This window comes from Lactuca saligna, chromosome 4, assembly GCF_052625555.1.
Source record: "Lactuca saligna cultivar CGN05327 chromosome 4, ASM5262555v1, whole genome shotgun sequence".
Classification (NCBI taxonomy): domain Eukaryota; kingdom Viridiplantae; phylum Streptophyta; class Magnoliopsida; order Asterales; family Asteraceae; genus Lactuca; species Lactuca saligna.
Window position 1 is genome coordinate 267,713,574 of NC_136420.1, and position 12,635 is coordinate 267,726,208.

The 12,635-nt window shown below is 35.4% G+C and overlaps 1 protein-coding gene across 1 annotated transcript in view; it reads left to right on the plus strand.

The window, feature by feature from the left end:
• Positions 1–9,546: 9,546 nt before the first annotated feature.
• The window catches only part of LOC145040630 (zinc finger BED domain-containing protein RICESLEEPER 2-like), a 54,616-nt gene continuing 51,527 nt past the window's right edge, over positions 9,547–12,635 (plus strand). Inside the window, exon 1 of the mRNA XM_078988539.1 lies at positions 9,547–9,886. Coding sequence (XP_078844665.1) covers positions 9,547–9,886 — 340 coding nt within the window. The remainder of the gene's footprint in view (positions 9,887–12,635) is intronic.

Consider the following 12,635-nt stretch of genomic DNA (forward strand, 5'->3'; position numbering starts at 1 on the left):
CACCATCTGGGTAATAGTCGATTGATTGACTAAATCTGCCCACTTCCTGCAAGTCAAAGAAACATTCAAAATGGAGAGACTCACACGAATCTACATCCAAGAAATAGTTCGACTGCATGGTGTGCCTGTGTCCATTATCTCCGATCAAGATAGCAGGTTCACCACAAGATTTTGGCAGTCCCTACAGAAAGATCATGGAACTAAGCTAGATATGAGCACAGCTTACCATCCTCAGACAAATGGGAAGAGTGAGAGGACCATCCAAACCTTGGAAGACATGTTACAAGCATGTTTCATCGACTTCGGTAAGTCGTGGGACACCCATTTGCCCTTGGTCGAATTTTCCTACAACAGTTATCATACCAGCATAAGGGTTGTATCGTTCGAAGCCCTCTATGGCCGCAAGTGTAGATCCCCTCTGTGCTGGGATGAGGTGGGCGAAACGCAGCTAGCCAAGGGACAAGTCCCTGATAGCACTCTCATCGGCCCATAAATCATCCGCGAAATCGTGTTTTGTTGAAGGTCATACAAATCCGAGAACGACTAAAAGCTTCGATAGATCGACAAAAGAGCTACTCCAATAAACGACGAAAACCCTTGGAGTTCCAGGTTGGAGATCGTGTTTTGTTGAAGGTCTTGCCCTGGAAAGGCATGATACGCTTTCGAAAGCGTGGAAAGTTAAATTCAAGATACATAGGACCTTTCGAGATCCTCTAGGATCGGTCCCGTAGCCTACAAACTTCGTTTACCTTAAGAACTTAGCAACATTCATCTTGTATTCCATGTCTCGAATCTTAAGAAGTGCTTATCCAACGAAACCCTTATGATCCCTCTCGATGAGATTGAAATCAACGAGAACCTGAACTTCGTGGAAGAACTGGCTGAAATCATGGATAGAGAAACCAAATGAACGAAACAAAGTTGCATCCCGATAGTGAAGGTTCGCTGGAATGCCAAGCGGGGACCCGAATTCACTTGGGAGCGCAAAGATCAGATGAAACAGAAGTATCTGCATCTCTTTCCAAATCCATAATTTGTATTCTATATTCGAATTTTGTGACGAAATTTCCTCTAACGGGAGGATGATGACAACCCGAAATTTCTTCCATTATTTTAACCCACCTCTGTTAATAAAATTTAATTTTTATTAAATTTTCCGTCAACTTCTTGGGCTAAGGTTTATTTTTATAATTATATACGAGTCGGAAAAACCAAAAATCGCACGAAAAACTCACAATTCCTTCGAAAAACGACGAGTTCACGGCCAAGGCAAGTTTACGGCCGTAAACTCGTGTACAACCATAAACCCTGCTTACGGGTAGTGTCAGATGGACCCCACCACCGACCATACCCCTGACCTATAAATACAGGACCCCCACCCTCATTTGAACCTTCTTGGCCGGAAACACCCACTTTCTCTTTCTAAACCTCATGACCGTAAACTCAATAAAACCCTCCTTTCACCCGAAAAACGCCGAAAATCGTCATTTGGGGCCATTTGGGAGCCTCTGGAACACTTTTTAGTCGAAAATCAGCACTCTTGTTCTTGAGTTTACGGCTGTAATCCCCCAGATCTTCAAAAGCTGCAAACCTAGTTCACAGCCATAAACCCGGTTCTCGGCCGTAAACTCCATATACGGCTGTAAACTGCTCTTCCGTGGGGAAAACCTGTTTTCTCGATCCAACCAAGTCCCGGTAATATTCCTTAACCAAAACCAAGTGTTTATTTAACACTTTATCTAACGAAATCACTAATTTAGATACATAAATGTATTTATGTGATATTAGGATTCTATTAAGTGCAACGTAAATCAACTCAAGAATCGTCCAGTTCAACACATTTAGTTATTTATATATAAAAACACATAAAAAACCAACTAACTACAAAAAATACTAGTCAACTCGTTTCAATGTCAACCGAAAAAAAAAAAACACAATTTCACTCGGAAAAAAATAGAGAAAAGATACGATGCTCCCTCCCCCCCCCCCCCCCCCTTTCCCTGACACACACACTAATACATGGATTTTATTGAATCTATTTAGGATATAATATTATTATTTGTCGAAATTATCATCATATTATTATTTTCAAATTATAATATATAATATATACATTATTTATTAATTAGCAGTTCGATCAATATAGGATCAATTTCCCTGTAAAATTGTAACCGAACAATTAGATTTCAATTATCAAAAATTAAAATCAAAACAATTAATTTTCAAATAGTTCAGTTATTATGATTCAGTTTTATGGTTATTCGGTTATTGTATTAGTTTTATCAAAACACTAGATGAATACTCGCAGCAAAATACAACAATATATTTGAAATCTTTACAAATATATATTTTTTAAATATATCAATATCATTGTTGGTAACTCTTATATATATATATATATATATATATATATATATATATATATATATATATATATATATATATATATATATATATATATATATATATATATATATATATATATATATATATATATATATATAATAAATTGATATAAACATTATTTGTTTTGAATTATCTGACAATGTAGACTTTGAATATTCTATAATCTCAATTGTGTCAATAGCATCTACATGCGGGTTTCTCGTGAATAAATAAATTAAATATATGGTTTAATGATATTTATAGTTACAGTTAAGATTAACTAATTTTAAAAAGTTCATTTGCTATAGATTTTAATTTTTATCATTTTAATTATTTAAAACATTAAACAATGTTTTTATTTTTAAAGGTAACAATATAATTTTTGTATATAATGTTACTTTTAACTATTTTTGTTTTAAGTTATAAAAGATAACGTATTTGGAAACTGTTAAATATTTTAATTTCGTTTCAAATTTTTAGTTTTTCTAAAATTTATTTGAGGAATATTGTTAGTTTCTTTAACTTTAATTATTTAAATCAACAAAAATTGTTTTTTTAATATATTATAATTTTTTTATATAATATTACTTTTAACTATTATTATTCTAACTAATTTTAAGTTACTTATTTGAAAATTATCAATGATGATAAAAAAAATAGTTTCATGATTTTTTTCTTTTGTTAATTTAGGATTACAATTTAGGTTTAATACTAAATTTATAACTTTTAAGTATTTATAAAATAAACTCTCGATTTCTTTTAAGTTTAATTGAAATTTTAATTTAAGTTAACTGTTTAACATTATCTTGAAATTAATAATTTAAGTATTTTTCATAAAATCATAGATTATACAAAAATTATGATTTTAAAATGACAATTGTTCATATAAGACAACATATCTAAACTAATAAGTTAACAATAATATATAAAAAGTTAAAGTCATAATTTTATAAATAGAAGTACATTATGATATTTTAATATTGTAGTTTAGTTAATTTATAAATAGAATTCAGTTTTTGCATTAATTTAAAATTATTAATCAGATTATAATAATTATTAGAAAGTAATTGAAAAGTCATGGAGGTTTCAAATTCATATGGTACAAGTAAAAATCCATCTTTTATAAGTCTACTAGGCAAATGCTCACGTGTTGCGTGAACATATAATTATTTAATTAAAATAATAAAATTTAAAAAATTGTCATTTAGTATTTATACATGCAATAACCAATGTTAGTAGCAAATAAAAACTTATAGTTAAACTTTTAGTTTTATTAACTCTAAGAAGTTTATATCATTGGTTATTTTTACTATTAACTGATGATTTTATAGACTGTTTTATATTATGTATTTATATCAAATAACAATGTAGTATGAAAACATAAATACTATAACTTCTGATGATTTTATAGAATGTATTAAGTTATGCAATTATATATAAAACATATGTTGATTTGTATATAAAACAAATATGAAATAATATGAAAAATACTACAAATTTTAACAACATAAAAACATTACAACATTTTGTATAACATTTACATCAAACAAAACTTATTAAACACTTATAAATCATTCAAAAGGAATATCTTGAAATGAACATACATTTACATTTGATATATATAAATATTGTTATAAAAAATCGCATTGAAATAACTGTTGCTGCGACAAAACTGATTTTTTCAACTCTTTTCATGTTTGAATCATAAATATTTTCAAACATATTTTGATCAAAACTTATTTATATAGTACAAATATAGTTGTAGTGCGTATAAATAAATAGAAAATAAAAAAGCATTGAATATTAATAATCATGACTTAAAAAGTAATAAATAAATAAATGACTAAAAACTTTTGAATGTAGTGAAAAAAAATTCATGATTAATTACATTAAATTTCTAATCAAAACTGCATTTAAAATTGAAAACTTTTGAGTTGTAATAGGAGTTTTAAACTCTTAAGTTATATGTAATAAGGTAATATAAATATTGATAATTATATGTTATAATAACAATATTATTAGAATTTATCATTAAAATAATAATTTTTACACTAAGTTTTAAATAATTTTATAATTATTTTAAGTATACGATAAGATAGATATAATAAGTTGTGTTTAAATAATAAAGTTTTTAATTTAATAAGAACTATAGGTAATTTTAAATGGTTTTGAAATAATTTATTTAAGTATTTTTATTAAAAAATTTATTATTATTATTATTATTATTATTATTATTTCAAATAACAATCATTTTTAATATATTATAATCTACTTTGTATTTTTACGTTATTTTAAACTATTATTATTTTTATTTAATTAAACACTACTTGTATGAAATTTCTTCATTATTACATTAAAAAAAGGTTATCGTACAGTATTGTTCTTTTACTTTTGTCCTTAAAGCTATGATATATTAGAAGGGGATGAAAGGTCCATGTAAGATAGTGATTTGAATTTCAAATCTATAATAATTGTTAAGTACTATGACCAATTTTAAAAAAAAAAAAAAAAAAAAAAAAAAAAAAAAAATGTTAATAGTGGGTTTGGTAGTTAGAAATGTTACACATGAAGTATTTTTATATCACTTATACTTATAAAAGTATTAATATTATTTTCTTATAAACGTATTCATATATATATATATATATATATATATATATATATATATATATATATATATATATATATATATATATAATTTAACTTTACAGTGAAGAGTGAATAGGAAAAAGGAAATTGAGTAATATAACAAGATATAATAGAGTAGTTATTGTTATTACTCTAAAAAAAACATTTAAAAAATATATAAATACATATAAATTTTGCAAGAACATAATAAATGTATTTTTATAACACATAAATAATCTTTGGTTTTCAACAACAAAGTTATATCATATTTAAAATCATTTGTTCTAATTCGTCATTATCACCAACAGTTTGGAATAATAATTGTAAATTCCTTTTAATAAAAGTTCTATTGATGTTATTTACAATAAAATAAATGATAGAACCTAACATAGTATCTAACTAATAGCATAAAATACATTTTGAATAATGTTCTCTTGATCGAAAAAATAGATTGTCTTAACATAAAAGAGAAAGAATATATATAAAAGTACATACATGTTAACAAAATTAATTGGTCTAACTGATAGTTAGCTTAAAGGTTGATTTACCAGAAGCTTATGAGAAGTAATTATCAGTCTCATTTCATCATCTTATGATTATAAAAATCTACATAACATATAAAATTAAAAAAATTGTCACAAGTATATTTTTATACACATACCCAAATTTGAAACTTGGTTAATATATAAAACGCTAAATGCATCAAATTTACATTTACTTCCATTTACATTTGGCAATGTTGCACTTGCTTTCTTACATATATGGAAGCACTCGCATAACTCTTCAAACTCTATTAATATAATATATCATTTTGTGTTGACATACATGCAATATGCAAGCTATAATGTTCTTATACATACTAAATATTTCATTTGACCAATCAATTAAATAGCATGATTTGAAGAGTTTTGGAAGTTACAAATCACAACGTTTCAATAAATCATAAATTAAATTATATAACTTGAATAGTCTTGGGGGTTTCAAATACACAAGGTTCAAGGAAAAATGTTTGTTTTATAAGTATACTAGGTGAATACCCGCGTATTGCGTAGAAACACTTATACTGTTGAAATCTTTACAAATGAATGTTTTTTAAATATAACAATAATATTGTTAAATTTAACATAATAATTCTTTTACTAAGTTGATATAATATATTGATTATCTTGAATTATATAATAATATATACATTTATTAAAACTGTTTAATATCAATCATTTGAATGACCTCTACCCACGAGTTACTCATGATTAAAATTAAATATAATATATGATTTAATGTTATTTATAGTTATTGTTATTGTTAATTAATTTTTTAAATTTTATTTGTTTAACTTTTCTATCATTGTACTTATTTAAAATATCAAACATTGTTTTTTTGCTTTTAAAGGTAACAATATAATCATATATATAGGGTTTTTAACTATTGTTAGCATAAGTTACTTAAGATACTTATTTGAAAACTTTTAAGGATTGTAAAAATATATTTATGAAATATTTTAGTTAAATTGAGATTACAATTTAGTTTTTGCATTTGGCACTAAAATTTATGTAACGCTCGATATTCTCCAATGTATTATATATTTAATTGTTGGGATAATTAGTTGGGTTGATTTGGGCCCAGACCCATTGGGTCCTTGTGATTGGGCTCAAGAATGTCGTACACGGGGCGTACCACTCTAAGTATGCGCAACGTACTCACGAGATATGGTCGCGGATGTCATGCGCGTATGCGCTGCGTGCCAAAGGGTACATGCGGCATACGCATGCAGTCCCCAAAACCCTAAAATTTAGGGTTGATCCCTATATAAAGAACATTATGCCCTAAAGTCCATCGTCCCTCTCACCCTTAGGCAGCTCCCACGAAACCCTAATCCACATTTTGTGTGTTCTTATTCTTGGAAGGCCTCTTAAGAGCATTGTTGGTGTTTTGATCCATTCTCCAAGGAAGTAAAAGTCAAAGCAAGGTTATGGTGCAAAGGAGAAAGTGTGGATCTGGGATTGTTACTTCATTTCAGACCTTTTTAATGTATAAAGCCTTGCACTTGATCTCTAAGTGCTTAGATCTATTGTGTTGATTTTTTGGACCTTTTTGGTCCCAATGATGAAACTTTATTGTTCAAGACTGATTCCTAGGCTTAGGGTTGCCACCCTTGGTGCTAATTGAGTCCCTCACAAAGTTTCCATCTTAGAGGTCTTGATGTGTTCATGCATGACTTTTGTCCACTTTTAAATAAGTAGGTTGTCATATTTCAATTATGGGCCGATTTTTGGGCTTGCAAGCCGCCAAGTAGTCAACTTTATGGGTTAAGACCCTCAATGTACTCAGATCTGCGTTTGGAGCTTTAGGTCTTAACGGGTTAAGATCTTTTTGGGATTATGGCTTAATAGGTGAGTTTGATGAGCATACAAGCCCGTACATGTAGCGTACAAGCAATACAGCATGTACGCCTAGCGTATAGATGAGTACGTCCCACGTACTCACTAAGTTAGGTTCTGCGTTGTTTGGGCTTCGGTTTGGGCCACTTCCAAGGAATAGTGGCTTGGGCCGAGGTGGACCACCTGTAAATTGGCTAATGGGATGAAGAAATATTTTATGGCAATGGTTTAAGGCCCATGAGAAAGAATTAGGCCCAATTGGAAATTGGGCCATATATTGGGCCTTATGGGACTAATTATCTCATTTACGCCACACGTTATGAGAAGAGTTGAATTTTCGGATAAGAGTATGTTAGGGGTACAATAGTCTTTTACCCCAATGAGGACTTAAGGTTAAGTGATTAGAATCCCAAACTTAATTAGTTTTATTTGTTAATTAGTAGCTCGGGGATTCGAAGGATCAGCAGTCAGGGATCATCTGTATTATTTAGCTTTGTGAGATGAGTTTTCCTCCTGTTTGAACGGGTTGAAGGAATCGATACCAATCCATATTTATGATAGTATTTTGTGTGGGCCATGGTCCAATGTTTGGCGGTGCTCGATGTATGTTTACATGTTTTTTGGATTATGATCTGATGTCGAGCATTGGTCGAGGAATGTTTTTATGCTTTCTGGACTATGGTCTGATGTCGGGCGATGCCTGCAAAATGTTTTTATGCTTTCCAGACTACGGTCTGATGTCGTGCGGTACCTGAGGAATATTTGTATGCTTGATGTGTTTGAGATTCTTGCATGTGTCTGTATTTGTATGTTTCCGGATTACGGTCCGATGTCGGGCGAGGCCTGAGGAATGTTTCTATGATTAAGTTATGTGATTATTATATGTGTATTTATTCATATGTTTATATGTATACCAAGCTGTGCTTGATGCTAGGCGTGGCCCGATGTCGGACACTGTCCGATGTCGGGTAGGGCTCGATGCCGAGCGGAGCCCACGATATGTTTATATGTGATTATGTGATTATATGTATGGTATGTGGCAGTTTGAGGAAATTCACTAAGCTTCGTGCTTATGGTTTTCAGTTTTGGTTTCAGGTACTTCTGGTAGCAAAGGGAAGAGCTCAGGGTGAATGCATTGCACACACCATGATGTTTTAGAAGGTTAGGTTTAGCCCTATTTCGCAGTTCTCGTTTAAGTCTAACTATTGTAGGAAGAGACCTCTCATTAGAAGAATTATTAGGTCTTAGTAATATCTAATGGTATTCGCAAGCTAGTTAAGGAAAGGTAGTAGGGACTTCTTATGCAGCTAATAGCGGAGAGTGGTTCGGAGATTACCCTCGGGTAAGCCTAGGATGAGATTAGTGTGGAAAGCAGTAGTAGTGAAAGAGACTCAGTGGAGTCAAGGAATTTATTGAGGAAAGAATGGATATATGTGGAAGGTAATATGGGCCCGTACTACTAAAAGCATAGGATCCATACTCGAGTCAAGGAGGGCTGAGATAAACCCAGGGAAATTGTAGTGTGTGAGATCCCTCAAGTTATGATGAGTACTCCGATGATTGTTATGGTGTACTTTCAGTATGGTGACGCTACGCGCTAGACCAGTTGGTAGTTCTGGCGCCGATGAAGGATCATGCTCGGGATTTGGAGTCGGGCATCTTGATGATCTGATGATGGAGTTCATTTCATCTGAGATCACACGCAGTATCATTGACCAGACTCCTGTGATCTTCAATATGGTCAAGGAGGACATTTTGAGGATTCTTGATGAGAGGCTGAGTGAATTCTGCACCAAGATGGCGGCCATGATAGGGAAGCGCACATTGACGTTCAACGAGTTCTGAGATTGTGGAGCTCCAGACTACCATGGGGCTAGGGACCCCCACTGCTAGCAGAAGGTGGTTGGCAGATCTCGCCAATGCCTTTCGCACCAGCAGATGTCCCAAGGGGGACGAGGTCTGACTTGCTTCCTGCCTCCTGAAGGACAGGGAACGTGATTGGTGGGAGGAGATTGGACGAGCTATCGGAGATGATGCCATTATCGATGCGATGAACTAGAGTGATTTCTCGACCAGCTTCAGGGCAGAGTTTGCACCAGTGATTGAGGTACATCAACTGGAACCGGAGTTCCAGGACCTCCAGCAGGCTACTGAGATGGTGGCCGAGATCATCGCCATATTCAGGGAGAGGGCCCTTCTTGCTTCGCAATATGTAGTGGATGAGGAGATAAAGAAGGCCTGGTACCATGAGATGCTGAGGAACGATATCCGTCAGTTTGTTAGCCGATCCAGCTGTAAAACGTTAGAGGATATGATAGCGAGGGCTTGGGAGAGGGAGCTGGATTTAGAGATGGAGAGGAAGAGGAAACGAGATGGGGTTCAGACAGAGAGTTCGGGCAAGAAGCCCAAGGTATTGGATCACAGATTGAGGAGCCAGCAGGTCCGTTGCCATTGCAGCAAGTGTGGCAAGATGCATGAGGGGACGTGTAGGACGGGTAGTTCGGGTTGCTTTAAGTTCATCTGAACTAGTCATGCCAGCAGGGATTGTATTGCTACCACCACCACCAAAGTATCATTTCTGATTTGCTTCCAGTGAAATCAGAGGGGACACAAAAGGTCCCAATGCTCGAGTTTAGTAGCAGAAGGACAGGTGGCAGTACCCACTCCTACTACATTGATGATTATCATTAGCCATCAGGGCCGGACGGAGGCGCCTGTGGTGAAGATCAGGGCCTTCCAGCTGACAGCATAGGAGGTACGTGCAGCTCCCGATGTTGTGACGGGATCGTTATTAGCGAACGGTATATTTTCTCTGGTGTTATTCAACTCATGGGCTACTCGATCTTTTTTATCGCTCGTGCTTATTAAGCGATCTGATGGAGCTCCGGGGGAGCTAGAGTGTCCCCTTGATGTAGCGATTACGGATGATTCGACCGTTCAGGCTGCAAGGGTTCACTAGGGATGTACACTACAATTGTTTGATGAGTAGTATTTTGTGGATTTAGTGCTTATTCGATTGCGAGGGAATTAGGTTATCGTGGGTATGGACTGGTTTAGCCCCAATGGGGCAGTGATCGACTGCGAGCACCAGCTAGTGCGAGTTCAGACCCCAAGTGGAGGAGGCTTGGTGATTCAGGGCGAAAGGCCACAGTGTGGGCCAATTTTGTTTTGGGAAGCAAGGGTGAGACACTACCTTCAGCAGAGTTGCGCAGGGTATATCGCCTACGTCATGGATACTTGGGAGAAGGGTTAGGTGACCGTGCACGATTTAGCGATTGTACGAGAGTACCTGGATATGTTCCCAGAGGATTTTCCTGGCGTACCTCTAGAGAAGCAGGTAGAGTTTAGGATTGACCTCGTTCCTGGTGCGGCTCCGATAGCCAAGGCACCATATTGGTTGGCTCCTCCTGAGATGCAGGAGTTGTCTAAACAGCTGCAAGAGCTGTTAGACAAGGGATTTATCAGACCGATTAATTTGCCATGGGGAGCCCCTATTCTGTTTGTGAAGAAGAAGGACAGGTCACATCGAATGTGTATAGATTACCGAGAGTTGAATAAGTTAACAGTGAAGAACCGGTATCCCCTCCCGAGAATTAACAATTTATTTGACCAGCTTCAGGGTGCATCTTGGTTCCCCAAGATTGATCTGGGATCCGGTTATCACCAGATGTGAGTTAGGGATGACGATGTGCAGAAGAAAACCTTTTGGGCTTGCTATGGTTATTACGAGTTCATGGTGATGCTGTTCGGCACCACCAATGCTCCTGCCATGTTCATGGATCTCATGAACTGCATGTATAGACCGATGATGGATTGGTCTTTGATAGTCTTTACCAATGATATATTGGTTTATTCCAAGACTCAGGAGCAACACGAGGAGCACCTGAGGGAGGTGATGGATACATTGAGGAGGGAGAGGCTTTTCACAAAGTTCTCCAAGTGTAATTTCTGGTTGCATGAGGTGCACTGTCTAGGGCACCTTGTCAGCCAGGAGGGTATTCTGGTTGATCCGGCCAAGGTAGAGGTCAGGATGTAGTGGGAGGTTTTGAGGTCTCCATCTGAGATTTGGAGTTTTCTTGGTTTGGTGGGTTATTATTAGAGATTCATCTAGGATTTCTCCAATATTGTTGTCCAATTGACTCGGCTAACCAAGAAGTCAATGACATTCTGTCGGGTGCCTAATCAGCAAGCAGCTTTTGAGACTATAAGGCAGAAGTTCTATGAGGCACCGATATTGACCCTGCCAGAGGGCATTGAGGATTTCGTAGTGTATTGCGAAGCATCTATTACAGGTTTAGGTGCAGTGTTGATGTAGAGAGGGCGCGTCATTGCTTATGCCTCGAGGTAATTGAAGCCTCACGAGTCGAATTACTCGACACACAACCTGGAGTTGGGAGCAGTTGGGTTTTCCCTCAAGATTTGGCAACACTACCTCTATGGGGTTCGTTGTACCATTAAAACATACAACAAGAGTCTGAGGTATCTTATGGACCAGGTGAAGCTGAACATGAGGCGGCGTTGTTAGTTATACATGGTAAAGGATTATTACTATGAGATCCTTAATCACTCGGAGAAGCCTAAGGTGGTGGCTCATGCTCTTAGCCGCAAGGTGGGATTCGGTTCCGATTCGGGATATATGCCTGAGGATAACGATGATTAATTTGTTGTTGGAAAGGATTCGGGAGGCTCAGGTCCAGGGTATAAACTAAGAGTTCTCGAAGTGTGAGCGGATCATAGGTTAGGTAGCTTCATTTGATTATGACGGTTGTAGGTTGTTGACACTGTAGCGGGGGGTCTGGGTTCCTTATTGGGACAGTTGGTGCCAAGTTCTGATGGAGGAGGCTCACAAGTCAAGATTCTCCATTCATCCCAGGGCGACGAAGATGTATCGAGATCTTCGCCCTGATTATTGGTGACCCTGCATGAAGCGAGATATAGCATGGTATATGGAGCGTTGCTTGACTTGCAGAAAAGTCAAGGATGAGCACCAGAGACCTCATGGAAAGATGAAGCCGTTGGAGATTCTTGTGTGGAAATAGGAAGACATCACCAAGGATTTCATCATAAAGTTTCCCAAGACTGCACATGGAGTGGATTCGATTTCGGTCATTGTGGATCTGTTGACCGAAAATGCACATTTCATCCCGATCTAGGAGAGTATATCGGCTGAGAAGCTAGCCGAGATCTATGTAAACGAGGTGGTGGAACGTCATGGTGTGTCATATTCAGTTGTGTCAGAGCAAG